At 41.6% G+C, this 22,964-nt stretch overlaps 1 protein-coding gene across 1 annotated transcript in view; it reads right to left on the bottom strand.

The window, feature by feature from the left end:
* The window catches only part of LOC126100582 (regulatory protein zeste-like), a 105,757-nt gene that overhangs the window by 5,376 nt on the left and 77,417 nt on the right, over positions 1-22,964 (bottom strand). The window contains exon 5 of the mRNA XM_049911204.1: positions 8,686-8,910. Within this exon, the coding sequence (XP_049767161.1) occupies positions 8,686-8,910 (225 nt within the window). The remainder of the gene's footprint in view (positions 1-8,685; positions 8,911-22,964) is intronic.

Below are 22,964 nucleotides of genomic sequence, written 5' to 3'. Positions count from 1 at the left end.
ACGATGTCTTGAAAGGAGGATATAAGATGAACATCAACAAAAGCAAAACGAGGATAATGGAATGTAGTCGAATTAAATTGGGTGATGCTGAGGGAATTAGATTAGGAAATGAGACACTTAAAGAAGTAGATGAGTTTCACTATTTAGGGAGCAAAATAACTTATGATGGTCGAAGTAGAGAGGATATAAAATGTAGACTGGCAATGGCAAGGAAAGCGTTTCCGAAGAAGAGAAATTTTTTACCATTGAGTATTGATTTAAGTGTCAGGAAGTTGTTTCTGAAAGTATTTGTATGGAGTGTAGCCACGTATGGAAGTGAAACGTGGACGATGAACAGTTTAGACAAGAAGAGAATAGAAGCTCTCAAAATGTGATGTTACAGAAGAATGCTGAAGATTAGATGGGTAGATCACATAACTAATGAGGAGGTATTGAACAGAATTGGGGAGAAGAGGAATCTGTGGCACAACTTGACTGGAGGAAGGGATCGCTTGTTAGGACATATTCTGAGGCATCAAGGGATCACCAATTTAGTATTGCAGGGCAGCGTGGAGGTAAAAATCCTAGAGGGTGACCAAGAGATGAATACACTAAACAGATGCAGAAGAGGTAAGTTGCAGTAGGTACTGGGTGATGAAGAAGCTTGCACAGGATAGAGTAGCATGGAGAGCTGCATCAAGCCAGTTTCTGGACTGAAGACCACAACAAAAACTACAACATTGCTGAGTAAATCTTTTTGCACTTCCATCCACGTGATTGCACCGAAATTATGCAATATTTCTATGAGCATAACTCTCATTCTCTTCTAAGTTTAAAGATTATGCAGGCATTCCATATATACATACCTGAGCAGCGATCACCTGTCTCCACCACTCTCCTCTGGTGCAAGGATTGGTGACCTCGCAGACAGCCATTAGACTCTTGTCACATTTGACTTTGCCCAGATTTGTAAATCATCAACTGCTGGACATGGTCTCAGCAGTTGCAGAACAAACTTGATGAAAAACACGCGTCCAACAGCTGACGCTTCATGAATCTGGACAAGAATGAACGCACCAAGAGTCAAACGGCAGTCTGCTTACCACCATGAGTCACCGACCCTCACACCAGGCAGAAGGCACGCAGAGGCGGCCGCAATTCAGGTGCACCTATGAGACACCCACATCATCTCGACACTTTGCCAGAAGGCAATGAGACTGATGCTTATCACGACGTAACAGAATTTCTAAGAAGCCACCCTGACAGAAGCCCACAAAGATGTTGTAAGAGCTGAATCTAGATAACATAAGTATTGTTATGAACTATCTTTACATAAAATTTTAGAAATTATGAAATATCTTTGGAATAATGTGGAAGCTTTCACATAACAGCAGAATGTAACAATACTCTACAATAATATGAAAAACTAGAAGAGGAAGAAATATGTTTTGAAACAATTTAAATAACTGAAGATTATAATGAATTTATTATTATTTCTTTTTCCTGTCTCAGACATTATGTCTGGTTAAAAATGGAAAGTGATGCGGACCTTGATCAATCGTGACTTCCTTTTAACTGTATGGTATATATTACATTACATTTAGGAACTTTCGGGTAATTGAACATGTATCAATAATTACAGATTTCTGTAGTTGTATATACACGTTTGGATGTAGCTGTATTGCGTTGATGTACTTGTGAATATTGTGTGGCATGACTCCTGTAGTTGATAGTATAATTGGTATGATGTCAACTTTATCTTGATGCCACATGTCTGACTTCCTCAGCCAGTTGGATGTATTTTTCAATTTTTTTTCTCCTGTTTTCTTCTGTATATTTGTTATATTGGATATGGATATTTCGATTAGTTGTGTTAATTTCTTCTTTTTATTGGTGAGTATGATGTCAGGTTTGTTATGTGGTGTTGTTTTATCTGTTATAACGGTTCTGTTCCAGTATAATTTGTATTCATCATTCCCAAGTGCATTTTGTGGTGCATACTTTTATGTGGGAACGTGTTGTTTTATTAGTTTATGTTGTATGGAAAGTTGTTGATGTATTATTTTTGCTACGATGTCATGTCTTCTGGGGTATTCTGTATTTGCTAGTATTGTCCATCTGCTTGTGATGTGATCTACTGTTTCTATTTGTTGTTTGCAAAGTCTGCATTTATCTGTTGCGGTATTGGGATCTTTAATAATATGCTTGCTGTAATATCTGGTGTTTATTGTTTGATCCTGTATTGCAATCATGAATCCTTCCATATGCTTGCAGTTATTGCAATCATGAATCCTTCCGCCTTTTCTTAGCCATGTGTTGGATGCGTCTTGATCGATGTGTGGCTGTGTTAGATGATATTAACTGCATTAATTATCGACCCTCCGCATGTCTTTAATCATTCTGATATAGTCCTCTGCTATTGTAAATTCACTATAGACAACAGCATCATTTGTGAACTGCCACACAGTGCTTCTGACAGTCCAGTCAGGCAGTATTTCAGTCTTTTACAGTTACTAAAAATTTACTCTTTTTCTTGCCTTGTATTATTTGCACAAATATTTTTAAAGTTTCATTGTCATTGTAAAGAAATGCAAATTCATAACTCACATAAACTGCCAGAAATCTATAAAATCAAAAATGTCTCTTATGCAGTAGTGTTTCTTCAATTACGATATGCTACGTGGGAAGAGAATAAACTCGTTAAGAAACCTTTTACCACAGATATTTCAACTGGCATTTTATAAAATGGTCTATGAAAGTAGTAAAACACCAACATCGGGAGAAACTATACCACTGTATTGTGGAAGTGAAGAAACATGTAGAGGCTGAACGAATATGTTTAGTACTTTACTGTGATTTTTCTGAGAATTGGCCTGTGATTCTGTCACAGGAAGCACAGGAGTATCACTGGAGTAATAATCAAGTTTCCATTTTTACAGTAGTAACATATTTTCAAAATAAGACCTCAAGTATTTCAGCTATAAATGATTACAGAGGATGCAATTAAGCACATCTACTGTTACAATACATGTAAGTTTTCAACAGCTGTATTCACAGAAAGAAACAATATGACTTTTTTCTGATGATGCAACTAATCACTTCACTTCACTTCAATTCAGAAATTGCTACCAACTCATTGAATTCACAGCACACTTCATTGGAAATACCAATGTGTTAAAAAAGCTTATACACAATATTACAAATGACTTTGTTAGTAACATTTTGGTAAGTTGAAATCCAAAGTCCAGCATTTTCAGTCAGTTCACATCATCCTTGGTGGTAATGTGTTAATCTCCTTCTGGACCTTCCATACCACATGGTGGGTAGTGTGTCTCATACTGTCAAAGCCGCAAAAAAAGGTTTTCAGATTTTTCACTTCTTGTGAAGTCAGAATTTCCATCTTCCAAGATATGTCCTAATTTTTTTTTTAATACGCCCTTTCCTTTCTTAGTATATTGAAACTAGGTAGAGGTCTGCATGGACTGTTGATATAAGTGGTCATTATTTGATTAGGTCCATTCTACATAACAGGTCTGATCAACATCTAAACATGATTTTTAATGAGTTTTTTTGCCAAGCTTCCATGATAGGTTCTTAGATTTAAATCTTTCTGGTTCCTAGGGATTGTAGTCCTGATGTAATGGCAGTTACTGTTCTGCCATTCTCTTGGCAGAGCTGTTTGTCTTCATGTGTGAGGGGGAAGGATGTTGGATAACACTGATAAGTGTTTTAGAGGTGCTGATTTGATGATGCCTGATATTTTCCTAACTGTATCATTTAGGTGGGTCTTAACTTTTGCAGTATGTGTGCTGTAAAGACACATAGGACAGCATCAGTCTGCAAGTGGATAGACCAGTGCAACAGCTGATATTCATAGAACTGCTGTGTTCACTCCCCAACCTGTACAGAGCTTGTACAAGATGTTGATCCTCATTTTTATCTTTGCTGCAGTAATACACACAGGTTTGTATGATGGTCCACTGTGACATCCAGATGTCATAGGAAAGAACTGTATTTTGGTTACTGGCCACTATCTCTACTTGAGGCACATATTTTGCCTACGAGTGAGGACACATAGCGAGCACTCATTGGATTTCATTTAGTTTGTAAAATTATGGAAAAAACTGAGCAGCAATAATGTATCAAATTTTGCCAAAAGTTGGTGATACTCCAGTGACAACCATTCACAAGGTTCAGTAGGCTTTTGAGGACAATGCCATGAGCAACTCACGATAAAGAAATGGTTCAATCATTTGAGATGTGGCCACACATTAAAGGAGTGCTAACCATGTTCAGACAGACCTTCAATAAGCCGAAATGACAGTGTCATTGAACAAGTGCAGACTTTAGTCAAAGAAGATCAACATATAACAATACGAGAGTTTTCAAATGAGATGAAGGTAAGCATTGCATTGGCATATTCAATTTTGATATCTTGGTCGGGAGAGGGGACCAAACAGTGAAGTCATTGGTCCCATCGGATTAGGGAAGGAAGTTGGTCATACCCTTTCAAGGGCACCATCCCAGCATTTACCCGAAGCGATTTAGGGAAATCATAGAAAACCTAAATCAGGGTGGCCGGAGGTGGGTTTGAACCATCCTCCTGAATTCGAGTCCAGTGTGCTAACCACTGCATCACCTCATTCAGTTTCAATTCTGACAGACAACTTGTGCAAGAGCAGGGTGGGCACGAAATTTGTACCAAAACTGTTGACAATGGAGCAAAAGAAATGCCATTGGAGAAACTGCACAGGTCCTGCTGGACAATGCAAACAGTAACCCCAACTTTCTAAACACACTGTGAAACTTTTGACGACTTCCCAAGCTGGAAAGTCTCCAAAAAGAACATAATTTGTGTCAACAGAAGACACCATGTGGATGTGATGGCCTGGCTGATCACCACTCCAAAAGACTCATTCCAGAGCGTTTCCAACAATGTATAGCGTCCCCAGTGCCATATTACGAAAAGACTTAAAAACAGTATATATTTTTATCATGTAGCCGTAAAATAATAATTTCTCCGTGTAGGTTTCGATTGCAAAGAAATAATTTATGACAAAATGATCTAAAGAGATGACAAGATACGCTCTTTTGTTAATTTTTTTAGTCGTCTTCACTTCTTTTTTTGTCTTGAGTGTATCAACGGACATCCTTCGAGTGCTGACAAATGTAAGCATATTTGTATGAGTTAAGCATATAATATAATGATTTAATATTATTGTGCACTTTTAATTTGTAAGAGGTGATCCCGATTTCATGTCCGCCTTCCTTGAATTAACCTGCATTCAAGTAATTTACAGCTCAACAATCGCAGCGGCCGATGCAGCCAACAACGCCATTACGTGGCGATATTAACTTATGAAAAATTAGCGGAAGCGGAAAACTCGCCCGCTATTAACATAATATTAATTTTTCTCCACAACCCCCTGAAGTTGCAGAAAATACTTAGCTTTAAGATTCTATTTTTCAATACCATAGCAGAGACCCAGAGCCAGGACTCCGACTACAATACAATGGTTAACAGAGGTAAGAAAAAATACTCTCGCGCGTGTGTGGGCCGCCATTGTAATTAATAACTAAAGATCTTTTGCTTTAAAGTGAATTGACTAGCCGAGGAAATTAATATGAAAAGTTTATTACATTGTTCAGCTTGTATGCTCATGTTTTAAGATGCAGCGAGTCTAACATTCATTAACGTAACAAATAATTTGAGATTAATATTGTTAAAAAGGAGAACTTCAGGAAAGCATTTAACCGTAAAATCAAAATTAAATGGAATATCATATTTATTAAGGCCCACCACATAAGTCGGCAACAATCAAAAAATAATAATAATAACAATAATAATATATTAAATAACCACGGCCGATGGACGCAAGATGTGGATATGATTGCCTGGCTGATCACCACTCCAAAAGACTCATTCCAGAGCGTTTCCAACAATGGCAGGAGTGCTGGGTAACGTGTGCATTACCAAGGAGGATTAGGGTTCTGTACCTCAAATTCAATACATGTATTTCTGCGAATGACAGGTCTGATACTTTAAAAAAAACACCTCATACTATAGTAATTAGAAATGAAAGAAATGTATGGAGACATTGTACTCAGTGATGAATTGGTGAGGAATGACTGACGAGTGTCAATGGCGAACATCTTTACAGATGTCCAATATTATCCACGAAAGTGAGAGATTTCATTTAACATCCAAAACATTTACTGTAAGTTTATTCTTTGCATGCTTACATTGTTGTTATTGTATCTGTCATTGTCGTCTTCAGTCTGAAGACTGGTTTGATGCAGCTCTCCTGGTTTGATGCAGCTCTCCATGCTACTCAATTGTGTGCAAGTTTCTTCATCTCCCAGTACCTACTGCAACCTACATCCTTTGAATCTGCTTAGTGTACTCATTTCTTGGTTTCCCTCTATGATTTTTACCCTCCAGACTGCCCTCTAATACTAAATCGGTGATCCCTTGATACCTCATAACATGTCCTACCAACCGATATCCCTAATTATATGTACTTTGAAATGCCATAAAAAAAAAAAGAAAAAAAAAAACAACTTTTTCTGCTGGATTGAGTTCAGCACCTCTTCATAAGTTATTTGATGCACACTTCTAATATTGCATATTGCTATAATATCACATTTCAAAAGCCTCTATTCTTTTTTCCTCTGTACTATTTATCATTTGTTTCACTTCCCTAAAAAAATAAAAAAAGCAGCAGTGTGAATCTTTTTTGGTCACAAACTAATGAAGTCCCAATCCAGATACACAGAGTTAATGGAAATTATGCTAGGGTTTCTAATGTCCCTCTCAACTCTCAAGAGAAAATTTCTGCTAAAGAAATAGTATCAAACTTCTTTGTTTAGCTGATTTTAAATTATTTTCTTCTTATTCCCTGCCAAGCTAAGACAAAAGTCTCTTCAGGAAACAATGTGGATTAAGTAGTTTACAGGCACTCTCTCTCCCCATCCTAAATGTTTTCCTTTCTCCACCAAAACTTTGGAGTTGTGGATGTGGTTCTCTAGGCAGGAGAGAAGTCAATGCATGTCGAGGAGGCCAATGCTGAATATACAAGTTGATTAAGAGGATCAGGTGAGCTAATTAACTGAAGCAGGAAACAGTCTGGCTAAAATTACAGAAATAAGGGTGACCTAGATAGAATATGAGTAGCAGCTTCACACATAAGTGTAAGTTTTGTGGACATCCTGCAACAACCATGACCAACCCTCTGTTAACATTGTTGTCAGCTGTTTAAACACAGAGTTGAGCATGATGCTCCTGACTGAAATAAATCTCATGTCAGTGCAGTGCTTGTTGCTATAACTGGGAGATGTGGGTGTATTAGATAGAGCCTATACATGAGTAAGGGGGAGAAAGATAGGTTGGCTGAGCTTCTTGCAGATAATGTATGGGGAGCCCCCATCACAGAAAGCATACTCACTGTGCTTAATGGTGTCATAGGGGTACCCTTTTTTTGGTTAGAGCCAGGAACCAGCTCTCTGTTGTTATAGAAATTAAAATGACAGAAGAGCCCCACAAAATGCTTAAGAATTCACAGAACAGCTTATTTCATTGTAATATTAAAGGTTTGGGTAATAACTCAGAAGAGGTTTTTGTCTGTTTGAAAAATTTCTCACACTCAATTTCAGGAAGACGCATCCTTAGTTCTGTACATCCAGAGGTATTACACCAATGATGCGTGTAACACATGAGGAGGAAATAACAACTAGGTGGAAACTTCAAAAACATTGCGTGCTCATCTTGATAAGAAGTTAAACTCGAAAAAGCACATTTAGTACCACCTAAAACAACTTACTTCGGCCAAATTTGCACTTCAAAACATCGTAAAACTTGGGAGAGACAGATCAGTAAGTTAACATTATGCTTATTTTCCATTTGATACTATCATATGGAATTATTTTCTCAGGTAGCTCATCTTTAAGAAAAATTTTGTTGGTTCCTCTAAAACAGTGGTTCCCAACCTAGGGGGTAATTACTCCCTGAGGGATAAAATGGAATTAGCCGGGGGGTAAAAACTGAGTGATTTGATTCTGTTTCAGTCATGAACTAAATTATTTTCAAACAATCATCACTATTATCACAATTTTGTAAGACTCTAATATTGATTACGTAAGTTATTTATAATTACTTTGAGGATTAATAGCATTAATGAGGTGGATGTTACGGGTTCCTCACGTTGTTCACCCACTACACACATATGTTGTGTGTGCTGGCATACAGTTCTTTATTGTTAAAAGCCAGCACTGGATCCTTCTGACCCCCCCCCCCCCCCTTCCCTCTAAATTCTTGATGGGTGGAAGGACCACAGACCATACACAAAAGTGATGTTAGATACATAGCTGCAAAAATTACACTGATTCTTCCTAAAATCTTTGCTGGTTGCAATTTTACTGTAAAATAGACGTTACTTACTGGATGTCCCCCTGTTATTATATTGAAGTAGGTAAACTGTTCTAAGCAACATCAATCAGAGGCCATTAGTTTTAAGGATTACAAAAACATTATTTAGTTGATGCATAAAATATGATGACAAATGTATTCAAATTAATCCAGAGCACCATATCACTCCTACCATGGGGTTACTTTAAGTGGTCTGCAAAAGGGAGCACAAAGGGCTACATGTCTTGGAGGTCACAGGGGAAACTACTGATTTTACTGATTTATGAGCTGTTGATACATACCCTTGTTGTGACGTAAAAGTATTCAGATCAACAGCAGCAGGCGTGTTGTTATTGTCATTGGAGTCTAGCTGTTGCTGTTGCTGCTGCTGCTGTTGTTGCTGTTGCTGCTGCTGCTGCCTTTCCTCAGCCGCATGAGAAGCGTTGAGGCGTGCAGCACTGCGCAGCTGCTCACCCAGGTTCCCAGCTGGCGGCTGCCACAGCACCAATGCCATCGAAGGTTTCTCCCTGCGTGCACCATGCAATATAACTCGGCGCAGATGAGATACCCTGGTGCTAGGTGGTACATTACTCAGTTCAGAATGAGCTAGTATTACAGGATACTGTCACCATTAATGCTATATAGCTAGCAGTTCAGAGCTCCAAGAAATATCTCTTGTGTGACTGCATGCAGAAGCAACTAGGAAACAGAACATCTTTAGAGAAAGGTCATTTCGGCAACATGCAACTTATTGCAGCATTTATCAATCAGCAGATTCTTTTTTAAGGCAACAGTGCTTTACAAGAAGTGGTTCTAGTCAGAAGAGGTTACCTTTGTGTTTCACTGATCTGACGAGGAAAGATTCTCAAGGGTGGACTCAACTTTTTGAAGCCTCCTATATGGTGGTGCAAGTTATGGTCTCAGGTATTACACCCTGCAGCCATTCATTCAGATGGGGCCTCATTTGTGAGTAATCAACATAAATGAAATTTCTTGTGCTTCACTAGAGCCTTGAAATAATACAGATTATTTTACCAAAACAGCACTGTAGTGTAGCATTTAATTTATCTAGGTGGCATGCTGAAGGTAGAGTGTCCAAGCACTGTCAAGTATCACATAGCCTTTTGTCTTTACCAAATTGACTGTGATCCTTAGTTTTATTCAACTAATTAGTTTTAATATCTTTTGCAAAGTCATTTTAATGACTGTAATTTTTTATTTGGAATTTGCCTGTGTGATTTTAATTATTTTTATTTACCTATCATAATACTTAAATTTTCACAATACTGATCTTTTGCTTTAAAGACAAAAGCGACAATCTATTTGTGCTGGCTTTGCAATGGTCACAAAAATTTACTTTTTGTTACAACAGGATGTACTTTTTTTACTGTCACACAAATTTTTAAAACATCAAAAATCATGAAAGGAGAGATTGCTACTCGCCATAATGATGACACACATAAAGATGATACATTGAGTCATAGACAGGCACAAAAAAAAGACCATTACACTAAGCTTTCAGCCAAAGCCTTCTTCAGAAAAGAAAGGAAAACACCCACATATTCACACAAGCAGGCCGCCGTTGTGCACACATGACCGCTGTTTCCAGCCACTCTCGTTAGACTGCCAGTCATTTCAAAAACTATCAGACACAGTTTGTTGATTTTTATTCTGCCTTTCTTGACACCATCTCTCAATTTCTTCAAATATTTTCTTCTCCAGAAAAGGGAGAAACCATTTCCTTAGAGACTTTTCCTAGAATAACAAAGACTGGCTTTGGTATGGGCAGCTGCTTTTGGTTTGTATGTTAACAGAATGTAATTCAATGGAGATGCTTCAAAATTGGAATATATTTTCATCATTGAGAGTACACTGCAATGAACATATTTTTTTAAGGAATTTAAAAAATCTGCAAATCAATATGTTGCAGTATGGATAGGCATATATCATCAGTTTTGCCATGTAAAATAAGGTTCTCATTGCGAACAGTAACATCCTCCAATAGTCAAATCATTTCTAGTGTGATCTGTTTGCCCATAATTACAGCATCTGCATTTATAAAACCAGGAGAGTTTTGAGAAATAAGAGAAATCTTCTTATAAATAGATAGCTCATAGTGTAAGGCACTTGTATGAGTTCTCAGTTCATCACCAAATTTCTCCTTTCTTGTATCGTGTCCTTTGTTGGCTGATGGATTCGTGTTTTCACACATTTTAAATGCCGCACTTGCAAAGAATAAATGCAAGAGCAAAACCCAGAGAAGGTAGTCAACAGAAAAACAAAAAGGAACTGATTTGTGATGGTTAATGGCAAATAACCAATAAAATAGATCCCACTGGAGTGGTCAAGATCGACCCAAATCCCATCATATCTACTTTGACAAAAAATTGTTGCCAACAGCAGTTTTATAATATTTATTATGGGTATAATAAAGCAGATGAGGATTTAAATAAAACATAGATTTATAAAGAGAGGAAAGGAATGCAAAAACAAATTGAAATCCTTCAAGCAATGTATGACAAAAGCTTCAGCTGCATCCACACCCAAGTTGGTAGAACTGACTGGTTTAGGAATGTTACAGGGTAGAAACAAGTAAGTGTGGTGCCACAATTATTATATATAATGGGGATGGATGGAATTGTATGAGAGAAAAAAAGCTCACATAGGAAGGGAGGTGAAGGTATTGCTAGTTTGCTAATGACATCATGGTGTGGGGAACCAACAGTAAGAAGATACAAAAACTAACAAGACACCTTAAATGGAAAAAAATGAGAGATATGGAATGAAATGCAATGTGGGCAGGAAAAACTCTGGTTGTAACCAGAGGAGACAAGAAGGTACAGGACAGATTAACATTAAAGGTCAGACTAGAGAAATTGTGAATAACTTTTAATATTTAGAAACTATGATAATAGAAAATGAAGAAAAGTGGCAGAAGTTAGCAAAGAGGTACAACAAAGCAAAGCATTTTATCCAGGTGTGAGGTGCTTAGACTGGGGAAGGGAGGTGCCAATGAAGTGTGAGGAAGTGCAGTACAAGATGCACTTTTTACTCATCTCACATAAGCATCATACACTTGGAGAATGACAATAAGAGAGGAGAGAACAATTCAAGCCAGTGGAATGAAATTCATAAAAAGTATGTTAGGGAAAATGAGGAGAGACAGAATGAGAATGAAAATGTTCATAATGAAATTGGAGAAGAAGAACTCAATGAGAGAATTGAGAAGAATGGATTAAAATGGTTTCAACGTGAAAAGAGAATGGGAGATGCAAGAATATCAAAAGAAATGATGGAGGCCAAGTCTGAGGACATGAGGGAGACCTAGGTCAAGATGGACTGACACAATAAAGACAAGTTTAAGATGAAGGAAGCTGGACTGGAACAAAACATTTACAGAAGATGAATGGTGGAACGGCAGAGGAAGGTGGTACCTTTAACGTCCTAACCCTGTCTAGTGCTAGATAAAAGGTAAACTAAAATAACAACAACAAAGCTTATGAATAGAACAGAATTCAAGTAAATTGTATAGAAATAATGACTGGGATAACACGTATGAAAATATAAAATGATAGAAAGAAGCTAAACTGAAATAAATACATAAAAATAATTAAAATTAGACAGACAGACAGGAATCTAACACAAAAAAGAATAAATGGAAGAAAAAATGAGAGCAAATAAAATACACTGATGGGAGGAAATAAAGAAATTGCAACACCAAAACAATTATTAATGTACAGGAATGAAATTTTAGGAATACATCCGTCTAGGTAATATATATAAGTGATTATCAGTTTGGCAGATGGAGTTCCATGCCTGTTGCATTCAGTCCGTCAATAAAGGGACAGTTAATACTCCCTGTGGATGATGCTGGAGCTGTCATCCTATGATGCCCCATATGTGCTTGATTGGAGATAAATCTGCTGATGAGCAGTCCAAGTAAACATGTAAACGATTTGTACACATGTTCAGTTACAACAGCAGCAGATGGACAAGAATTATCCTGCTGGAAAACACCCCCTGCAATACTGCTCATGAATGGCAGCACAACACATCAAATCACCAGACTAAAATACAAATTTGCAGTCAGGGTGCATGAGATGATCATGAGAGTGTTCCTGCTGTCATACAAAATCACACCCCAAACCATAACTCCAGATGTAGGTCCACTGTGTCTAACACCCAGCTTTGGTGCAAATCCTCAGCTGGCCTCCTCCTAACCAACACGTGACCAGCATTCATCAGAAAAAACAACTGGCCTCCACCCTGCTCTCCAATGAACTCTTGCTTGACACCAGTTGAAGTCAAAAATGGCAGTGGTTTGGGGTCAATGGAATGCACACTGCAAAGCGATGGTTTGAAGCTGCCCTTGAGGTAACAGATTTGTAACAGTTCACTGTGTTCCCACTGTTGTTCAAATTGCTGCTGCAGATGCAGTACATTGCAACAGAGCCAAACGCCGAACATGACGGTCTTCCATCCCGGTAGTGCCATGCGGCCGTACAAAGCCCGGCCTTGTTGCAACTGTACATTCTCATGACAACCTCTTCAAGCAATCGTGTACATTGGCTACATTCCTTCCAAGTCTTTCTGCAGTATCACAGAAAGAACGTCCAGCTTCTCGTAGCCTTATTACGTGACCTTGTCCAAGCTCAGTGGGGTGTTGGTGACAGCATTTTTGTCACCTTAGCAGCATTCCTGACTATCAATTCACCATGTCCAGTCACAAGGTAACCAACACACTTGACCATTAAGGACACACGATCTTCAGCATAACAGCTTTTTAGATTTTAAAGATTCTAGTGGATCACGAGACCTTTTTTCTTTTTTCTTTTTGTCAATTACTTGCAAACAAGGGCCCATTAGGGTTAATGGCCACAGGGTGTGACACCTGAAATCCTAACCAATACCAAGGCTAAGGTGGCTTAAAAAAAGTCAATTCTACCCTCAGCGACCTCCTGATTTGAGAACTGTCTCATCTAACTATTTATACGAAGACTAAGAGCAATGAAATATCACCCCATTAGCTTTACCACAACCTCATTCATTCACATTACTCTGTCGTTAGGCTGCACGTGAAGCACAGATCAACACACATGTGGCATGGCTTGAAGTCAATATAAACTGGCTCAAGAATTACAGCATATTTTCTCATTTGCACATACAGCCTGGAGATCAGTTTTGTAAGTTGAAACCCTTACGTGCAAATAAAGAAATTTGCAACAGAGAACCTGAAGGTAGACTTTCATTATCAGTCTTCTCAGTTCCATATGTGTAACCAGTTAGCCAATATGATCTTTACTGATTATCTCACTCATCTAAGCCATTAACATCGATGAAATGCGTGTCATTGTGAGCTAATACCGTATTTACTCGAATCTAAGCCGCACTTTTTTCTGGTTTTTGTAATCCAAAAAACAGCCTGCGGCTTAGAATCGAGTGCAAAGCAAGCGGAAGTTCTGAAAAATGTTGGTAGGTGTCGCCACAACTAATTTCTGCCGTCAAATAAAAAGAAAAAAGGTGGAAGACGAGCTTTTTTCTCCGCCCCGAGTTTCGGCAACTGCATTTTCATACATTATCCAATGAAGTAAATACAAATTCCGTATTGTTCATCTTCGAATGTAGCAGAATTTCAATGTACTACGAAAATCTGACTGGCATGACTGTTTGGGATGTTTGTCAATATGGCCAACTCTATGTTCTGAATTTTTTCCTACCTGTGTGAAGAGATGGTTGCTAATAGGAACCTGATGAAATGTGAATCACGTACAGTATTCTCTTCACCATAAGAATAATACAAATATAAGCATTTTGCCATGTATTTTTTTGTGTTTGTTGCTATCTCATTTAAATCCTGTCTGCCTAATAAACTACGAAACTAAAGTGAGACAACAGCAAACGCGGAAGAATATACGTATCGTGTCATGTTTATATTCGTATTATTCTTATGCCTAATAGTGATACAGTCAAAAATGAAGCCCGGCAACTGACTAGATTTTTAATTCTAAGATATGACTAATTTCTGTGCAGAATTTGATGTACTAAAGAATCAGCCGCAAAGCTTTTCAAACGGAGAAAAATTTTCGCCTAACTCTCGTTCAGAACATGTTCTATCATACGCAGTCTATTATTTGGTTCTTGTTTATCATTATCAAAGAAAGCAGCAGTGTAAGTAACAACAAATAGCAGTCTCTTGCCATTGTTTCGCTAATGAGACGTTTCCTCTTTTTTCTTGTTTAAATTGTAAGCGACAGTAGCGCGCACAAAAGCAAGCCATGCCGCGAGCAGCGACAGGCCGTAAACACGCACTACAGAATGCGACAAACAATACATGACACAGTACAGTAATGCATTTTCAGCTTAGAGTGACGTAAACACCTATAAAAAGAAAACGGCATTTATCAGATCAAAGCAAAGTAAGCAATCGATTCAAACCAGACGAAGCACGTGAAAAAGGAAGGGTACCCGTATAAAAACGGACGGGGCGCCTGACGCATAGCAATGGCTACCTGGTAAAGCTTAACTGCTAAGCTTACGACTCGAACCAAACTACTGTAGGTATATCGTCATTCATTCGACCTAAATTGTGTCTCATATTACAATGGACCAACTCTGTTTCGATTTGGAAGTGCGGCCTAAAACTTTTCTCTCTCCTTGAATTTCGAGTTTCAAATTTCAGGTGCGGCTTAGATTCGAGTAAATACGGTAATAGTGTTGTGTGCAAACTAAATTAAGAAAAGAACTCACTCTAATTTGTGTGACAAAAATTACAAACTGTTCCATGGTTCAGATTGCACACTAAGCTGCATGTCTTCTAATTTTTGATGGGTGAGCTAGTTCTCTGGGAAGAGGAAAATGCCCATAAAGCACAGTGGTGTTGAAATCAAACATTATAACCATGGCTGCTCTACTAATAGCAAAACTGGAATAGAGTGGTGTGTTCAGAAAATCCATGTAGTATGCCTGAATTGTTGTGTCGGCAGAAGAGCCAACACCGTGTTACGAGTGGAGGCCAAAATTCATGCGTTTTAGCTCACGCAGGCTGGCATGAGGAGGGAAGAACTATACTGACGTGAGGTCTGGAACATGACAAGGAATTAGAATTCAGAAAGTGGACGTAATTATTTTCATACTTAACTTTAATCCATTAATGATGAACGTCACTCTTGATGGTACATGATTCACAATATTATCTGTTCAGAATAAATTCTTGAAGAATATGGCGCCTTGCTAGGTCGTAGCAAATGACGTAGCTGAAGGCTATGCTAAACTGTCATCTCTGCAAATGAGAGCGTATGTAGACAGTGAACCATCGCTAGCAAAGTCGGCTGTACAACTGGGGCGAGTGCTAGGGAGTCTCTAGACCTGCCATGTGGCGGCACTCGGTCTGCAATCACTGATAGTGGCGACACGCGGGTCCGACGTATACTAGCGGACCGCGGCCGATTTAAAGGCTACCACCTAGCAAGTGTGGTGTCTGGCGGTGACACCACATGAATCATTTCTGAGGAGAAGATGTGAATATAATCAAGATACAAAACAAAATGGAATTTATTTGCAGTAAACTGCAAATGTCCAGTACAATTACAGTTGTTCAAAACTGTCAACATAAAAACATGACAAATGTATTTCACACAATGCAAAAGTGTTGTAGCTTCTCCCTAGAAGGTTGTATGTCACAATTATAATCATTCCTGTCACGCAAATATATGGGAGTAACAATGAAACAAAAAGAAAAATCACAAGCATTGAGCTGTTGCGAAAATAACAAAAGATTTGTTTCAGAACCAGAGTAATGGAAAACTGCTGCTGAACTATAAATGTTTTTCTTCTGAATAATAACTTCCATAACATATATCAGAATATTGTCACAGTACATGGGATCCTAAGACAGACAGACAGAGTAAACACTAAGCATACAATACAAAGAATGGTAGCACACATGTTACACATTACTTTCAGTCAGTGAAGAAAGACAGATAAATGTCGACCAATATGTACTGCCAGGCAATAAATGGGGACAACTACCTCCAATTTTTAAGATTTCACCCTAAGCTTTGCAAAATTCACTTCACTATCATTGGGTACATTGGACTGATGCAGAGACACCATGAAGCTGCTTATGTGCATTATTACATTGGGAAACTGTTGGCATTACCTTCAAGTGGAAAGAAAGGGTGTAAAATCACTAGGGGAGGTAAATCTTAACACTTAATCATGTAAATAAATGCAGTGTATAAACAAACAGCACTATATAAATAATTTTCATCAACTGGAGATTGGTTTATAAAATTTATGAATAACTATGTGCTTCAATTTAGAGGCTGTGGTGTTGTAAGTATCATGTTAGTAAGATTAGCAAACTAAAATGTGAAAAGCCAATTATATGCTGGTAGCCGCTGATTTGCAGCACACAGAAACCCAACTGCAAACAAATTGGTTGGTTAAAACTATAAGACCAGAGCACAAGCTTAAAAACTAGTACTGTCAGTGTGTTGTTGCATGTTCCTATGCACCACAAATTCTATCAGCTATGAGTGATTGCTAGCTTTTCCTTCATTTTTGTTCTTTATTTTTATCCCTAAATTTCTGTTATTGTAATTAATTAAGGTTTTCTGCAATATTATTCACAAAATTAAAGATCTTTTTGTAATAAGAGTTGACTTGGTACCCCATCGCCTTGCATTCTTAATGGCTGGAGTAAAATATATGTAAATAATTTGCACTAAATATTTGTATGAGATTTGTTTATTACATAATAGATTGTTTCTGAATTTATCTTACAGTTTCAACTATTCATAAAGAAAAATACTAAATATTGAGTGAATGTTGGCTACAACTTATTCATACAAAAATTATAAATGACTGAGCCAATTACAAAGCAGGGTATGCATGTTATCATAATGACTTGTCTTATTGTGGAACAATGTTGCCAACAACTAAATACACTCCTGGAAATTGAAATAAGAACACCGTGAATTCATTGTCCCAGGAAGGGGAAACTTTATTGACACATTCCTGGGGTCAGATACATCACATGATCACACTGACAGAACCACAGGCACATAGACACAGGCAACAGAGCATGCACAATGTCGGCACTAGTACAGTGTATATCCGCCTTTCGCAGCAATGCAGGCTGCTATTCTCCCATGGAGACGATCGTAGAGATGCTGGATGTAGTCCTGTGGAACGGCTTGCCATGCCATTTCCACCTGGCGCCTCAGTTGGACCAGCGTTCGTGCTGGACGTGCAGACCGCGTGAGACGACGCTTCATCCAGTCCCAAACATGCTCAATGGGGGACAGATCCGGAGATCTTGCTGGCCAGGGTAGTTGACTTACACCTTCTAGAGCACGTTGGGTGACACGGGATACATGCGGACGTGCATTGTCCTGTTGGAACAGCAAGTTCCCTTGCCGGTCTAGGAATGGTAGAACGATGGGTTCGATGACGGTTTGGATGTACCGTGCACTATTCAGTGTCCCCTCGACGATCACCAGTGGTGTACGGCCAGTGTAGGAGATCGCTCCCCACACCATGATGCCGGGTGTTGGCCCTGTGTGCCTCGGTCGTATGCAGTCCTGATTGTGGCGCTCACCTGCATGGCGCCAAACACGCATACGACCATCATTGGCACCAAGGCAGAAGCGACTCTCATCGCTGAAGACGACACGTCTCCATTCGTCCCTCCATTCACGCCTGTCGCGACACCACTGGAGGCGGGCTGCATGATGTTGGGGCGTGAGCGGAAGACGGCCTAACGGTGTGCGGGACCGTAGCCCAGCTTCATGGAGACGGTTGCGAATGGTCCTCGCCGATACCCCAGGAGCAACAGTGTCCCTAATTTGCTGGGAAGTGGCGGTGCGGTCCCCTACGGCACTGCGTAGGATCCTACGGTCTTGGGGTGCATCCGTGCATTGCTGCGGTCCGGTCCCAGGTCGACGGGCACGTGCACCTTCCGCCGACCACTGGCGACAACATCGATGTACTGTGGAGACCTCACGCCCCACGTGTTGAGCAATTCGGCGGTACGTCCACCCGGCCTCCCGCATGCCCACTATACGCCCTCGCTCAAAGTCCGTCAGCTGCACATACGGTTCACATCCACGCTGTCGCGGCATGCTACCAGTGTTAAAGACTGCGATGGAGCTCCGTATGCCACGGCAAACTGGCTGACACTGACGGCGGCGGTGCACAAATGCTGCGCAGCTAGCGCCATTCGACGGCCAACACCGCGGTTCCTGGTGTGTCCGCTGTGCCGTGCGTGTGATCATTGCTTGTACAGCCCTCTCGCAGTGTCCGGAGCAAGTATGGTTGGTCTGACACACCGGTGTCAATGTGTTCTTTTTTCCATTTCCAGGAGTGTAGACCTTGAACAAAGCTACAAATCAATCTATTACCACATCTTCCATTCTGCATTCTCATTCATTGGCTTTGCCAACTCTTAATGAAATGTGTTATCTTCCAATCTAATCCAAGCCTTAGGCTATAATACAGATAACTGTCAGCACAACCAAAATTGTGAGGGGCTGGGACAGGGAGGGACAGTATCACATTCTAACCCTTTCTGGTGTATTCCAACTCCACAATTTGTAGTGGGTTCTTTTAGATTAGGGCAACCAATTATTCTTCGTAACAGATTCTGCAGCAACATAATTGGCTCTCTCTTCTCCCAACTGTATTTTACTGTATCACTGATAGCTTTCAGGACATGTGTTACAGACAATATGTTAACTATGTTTCTCTTAAAATCTGCAGAAAAGCCAATATGGTTGAAAAGTACAAGATTTAAATTTTTGGGAACTACTCTCAAACAAGAAAGGATAATTCACATCTCTGGTTGGTTGGTTTGTGGGATTAAAGGGACCAGACTGCTACGGTCATCGGTCCCTTTTTCCAAATACTAAAAACACCCACAGAGAATAAAAACGATCAACAGAATAGATGACAGACGACACAGAACAAGAGAAACTTAGACAAGACCAGACAAGACGAACTAAAATCACACAGAGTGTGACAGTGGTTGGCCGACCATAGAAACAAAAAAGGAAAAGCCAACCACCGAGAAACACATTAAAAAATCAGTTTAAAAACGTAGGCCATAGGCCAGAATCAACACAAAAAGACACACACTTACATTAAGTGATAAAAGCCCCCTGCCCGAATAAAACGCAAAACTAAGGCCGCTATGGCAGAGTCGTCAGTTAAAAGGGCAGGGAGCGTATCAGGCAGCGCAAACGTTTGCCTGAGCACAGTTAAAAGGGCACACTCCAACAGAATATGGACCACCGTCAAGGCCGCCCCACAACGACAAAGAGGTGGGTCCTCACGGCACAGTAAATAACTGTGTGTCAGTCGGGTGTGCCCAATGCGGAGCCGACAAAGGACGACCGAGTCCCTGCGGTTGGCTCGCATGGATGACCGCCACACAGTCATCGTCTTCTTTATGGCACGGAGTTTATTGGGCGTGGACCGATCGCGCCATTCAGAGTCCCAAAGCGCAAAAACTTTTCAGCGGAGGACTGCTCGCATATCATTCTCTGGGAGGCCAATGTTCAGAGATGGTTTACTGATGGCCTCTTTCGCCAGGCGGTCAACATTTTCATTGCCGGGTATCCCAACATGGCCCGGGGTCCAAACAAAGACCACAGAGCAGCCACAACGGGCAAGAGTATGCAGGGACTCTTGGATAGCCATCAACAGACGAGAACGAGGGAAACACTGGTCGAGAGCACGTAAACTGCTCAGGGAATTGCTACAGATCACGAAGGACTCACCTGAGCAGGAGCAGATATACTCTAGGGTACGAAAGATGGCGACCAGCTCAGCAGTGTAAACACTGCAGCCAGCCGGCAATGAACGTTGTTCAGAATTGTCCCCTAGAGTTAGCGCATAACCGAGACGACCAGCAACCATCGAGCCGTCAGTGTAAACAATGCCAGAGCCCTGATACATTGCGAGGATGGAAAGAAAGCAGCGGCGGAAGGCCTCCGGAGGGACTGAGTCCTTCGGGCCCTGTGCCAATTCCAGCTGAAGGCGAGGGCGAGGCACACACCATGGGGGTGTACGCAGAAGTGCCCGGAAAGGAGGCGGAAGAGGTAAAGCCCTAAGCCCGGAGAGAAGCTCTCAGACGCGGACTGCAATCATACATCCAGCCCTGGGCCGACGTTCTGGAAGATGGACGTGCGACTGTGGGAATAGTAGCCAATAGTTAGGATGCCCGGGCAAGCTGAAAACAAGGGCAGCATAAGCGGCCAGCAAACGTTGGCGCCGTAACCGTAGTGGAGGGACACCTGCCTCCACAAGTAGGCTGTCGATAGGGCTGGTCCAGAAGGCACCAGTGGCAAGGCGTATCCCACTGTGGAGGATAGGGTCCAGCACCCACAATGCAGATGGGGATGCTGAGCCATAAGCCAGGCTCCCATAATCCAGGCGGGACTGGATTAATGCCTGGTAGAGCCGTAACAGGGTAGATCGGTCGGCACCCCAGCGGGTGTGGCTCAAGCATCGCAGAGCATTTAGATGCCACCAACACATCTGTTTAAGCTGCCGAATATGAGGCAGCCAAGTCACCGGGCATCAAAAACCACACCCAAAAACCTATGTGACTCCACCACAGCAAGAAGTTCGCCATCAACATAAAGCCGCGGCTCCGGGTGAACAGCGCGTCGCCGGCAGAAATGCTTAACGCAGGTCTTGGCCGCCGAAAACTGGAACCCATGAGCTACAGCCCAAGACTGCACCTTACGGATAGCGCCCTGTCTTTGACGTTCAGCAGCTGCAATGCCAATAGAGCTGTAGTAAAGGCAGAAGTCGTCGGCATACAGGGAAGCGGGGACAGAATTTCCCACCGCTGCAGCGAGCCCGTTTATTGCAATTAAAAACAGGCAGACACTGAGGACAGATCCCTGTGGTACCCCGTTCTCCTGGACTCGGGAGGGACTATGGGAGGCCGCGACTTGCACGCGGAAGGTACGATATGACAGAAAATTGCAGATGAAGATCGGCAGAGGGCCCCGAAGACCCCATCCATGAAGTGTAGAAAGAATGTGATGACGCCATGTCGTATCGTACGCCTTCCACATGTCGAAAAAGACAGCGACCAGGTGCTGATGACAGGCAAAGGCAGTACGGATGGCCGACTCCAGGCTCACCAGATTGTTGGCGGCGGAGTGGCCTTTACGGAACCCACCCTGAGACAGAGCCAGAAGGCCCCAAGACTCCAGTACCCAGTTCAACCGCCAGCTCATCACCCGTTCAAGCAACTTGCAAAGAACATTGGTGAGGCTAATGGGACGGTAGCTGTCCACCTCCAAAGGGTTCTTCCCAGGTTTCAGAATGAGAATAACAATACTTTCCCGCCATTGCGACGGAAACTCATTCTCAACCCAAATACGGTTGTAAAGGTCGAGGAGTCATCGCTGGCAGTCCACTGAAAGGTGTTTCAGCATCTGACAGTGGATGCTATCTGGCCCAGGAGCGGTATCAGGACAAGCGGTGAGGGCACTGTGAAATTCCCACTCACTGAATGGAACATAGTAAGATTCAGGATGGTGGGTGTGAAACGAAAGGCTCTGATGTTCCATCCGCTCTTTACTGGAGCAGAAGGCCAGGGGGTAATTCGCAGAAGCGGAAGTCAGAGCAAAATGCTCTGCCAAGCTGTTTGCAATGACGTCGGAGTCAGTACAAACTGCTTCATTCAGTGATAGCGCTGGGGCGCTGACAGGGGTTCGAGAGCCGTAAAGGCATCGAATCTTGGCCCAGACCTGCGATGGAGAGACATGGAGGCCAATGGTGGAAACATACCGATCCCAGCACTCCTGCTTGCGTTGGCGAACCAGGCGGCGGGCCCGCGCACGCAGCCGTTTGAAGGCGATGAGGTGTTATATGGAGGGATGTTGCTTGTGACGCTGGAGCGCCTGCCGGCGATCTTTAATCGCTTTGGTGATCTTTAATCGCTTCAGCGATCTCAGGCGACCACCAAGGCACAGTCCTCCGACGAGGGGACCCAGAATAACGGGGAATGGCCGATTCTGCGGCAGTAACGATGCTGGTGGTGACTGACTGAACCACCGCATCAATGTCGCCATTAGAGAGAGGCTCAATAGTGGCAATGGAGGAGAACAATTCCCAGTCAGCCTTATTCATAGCCCATCTGCTGGGGCGCCCAGAAGAGTGACGCCGTGGCAGTGACAGAAAGATCGGAAAGTGGTCACTACCACACAGGTCATCATGCACACTCCATTGGACAGACGGTAAGAGGCTAGGGCTGCAGATCGAAAGGTCAATGGCGGAGTATGTGGCATGCGCCACACTGAAGTGTGTGAAGGCACCATCATTTAAAATCAAAAGATCGAGCTGCGCCAATAAATGCTCGACGGTGGCGCCTCGACCTGTTGCCACTGACCCACCCCACAGAGGGTTATGGGCATTGAAGTAGCCCGGTAACAAGAAAGGTGGTGGCAACTGGGCTATCAGCGCAGCCAGGACATGCTGCACAACATCAACCATCTGGTGGAAGGTAAAGACTGCAGACGGTAACAGCCTGTGGCGTCCACACCCGAACAGCGACAACCTC

Source organism: Schistocerca cancellata, chromosome 9 (assembly GCF_023864275.1).
Source record: "Schistocerca cancellata isolate TAMUIC-IGC-003103 chromosome 9, iqSchCanc2.1, whole genome shotgun sequence".
In the NCBI taxonomy this organism is placed as follows: Eukaryota; Metazoa; Arthropoda; class Insecta; order Orthoptera; family Acrididae; genus Schistocerca; species Schistocerca cancellata.
The sequence above is the reverse complement of the archived record's forward strand: the minus strand, read 5'-3'. Positions and strand labels throughout refer to the sequence as shown.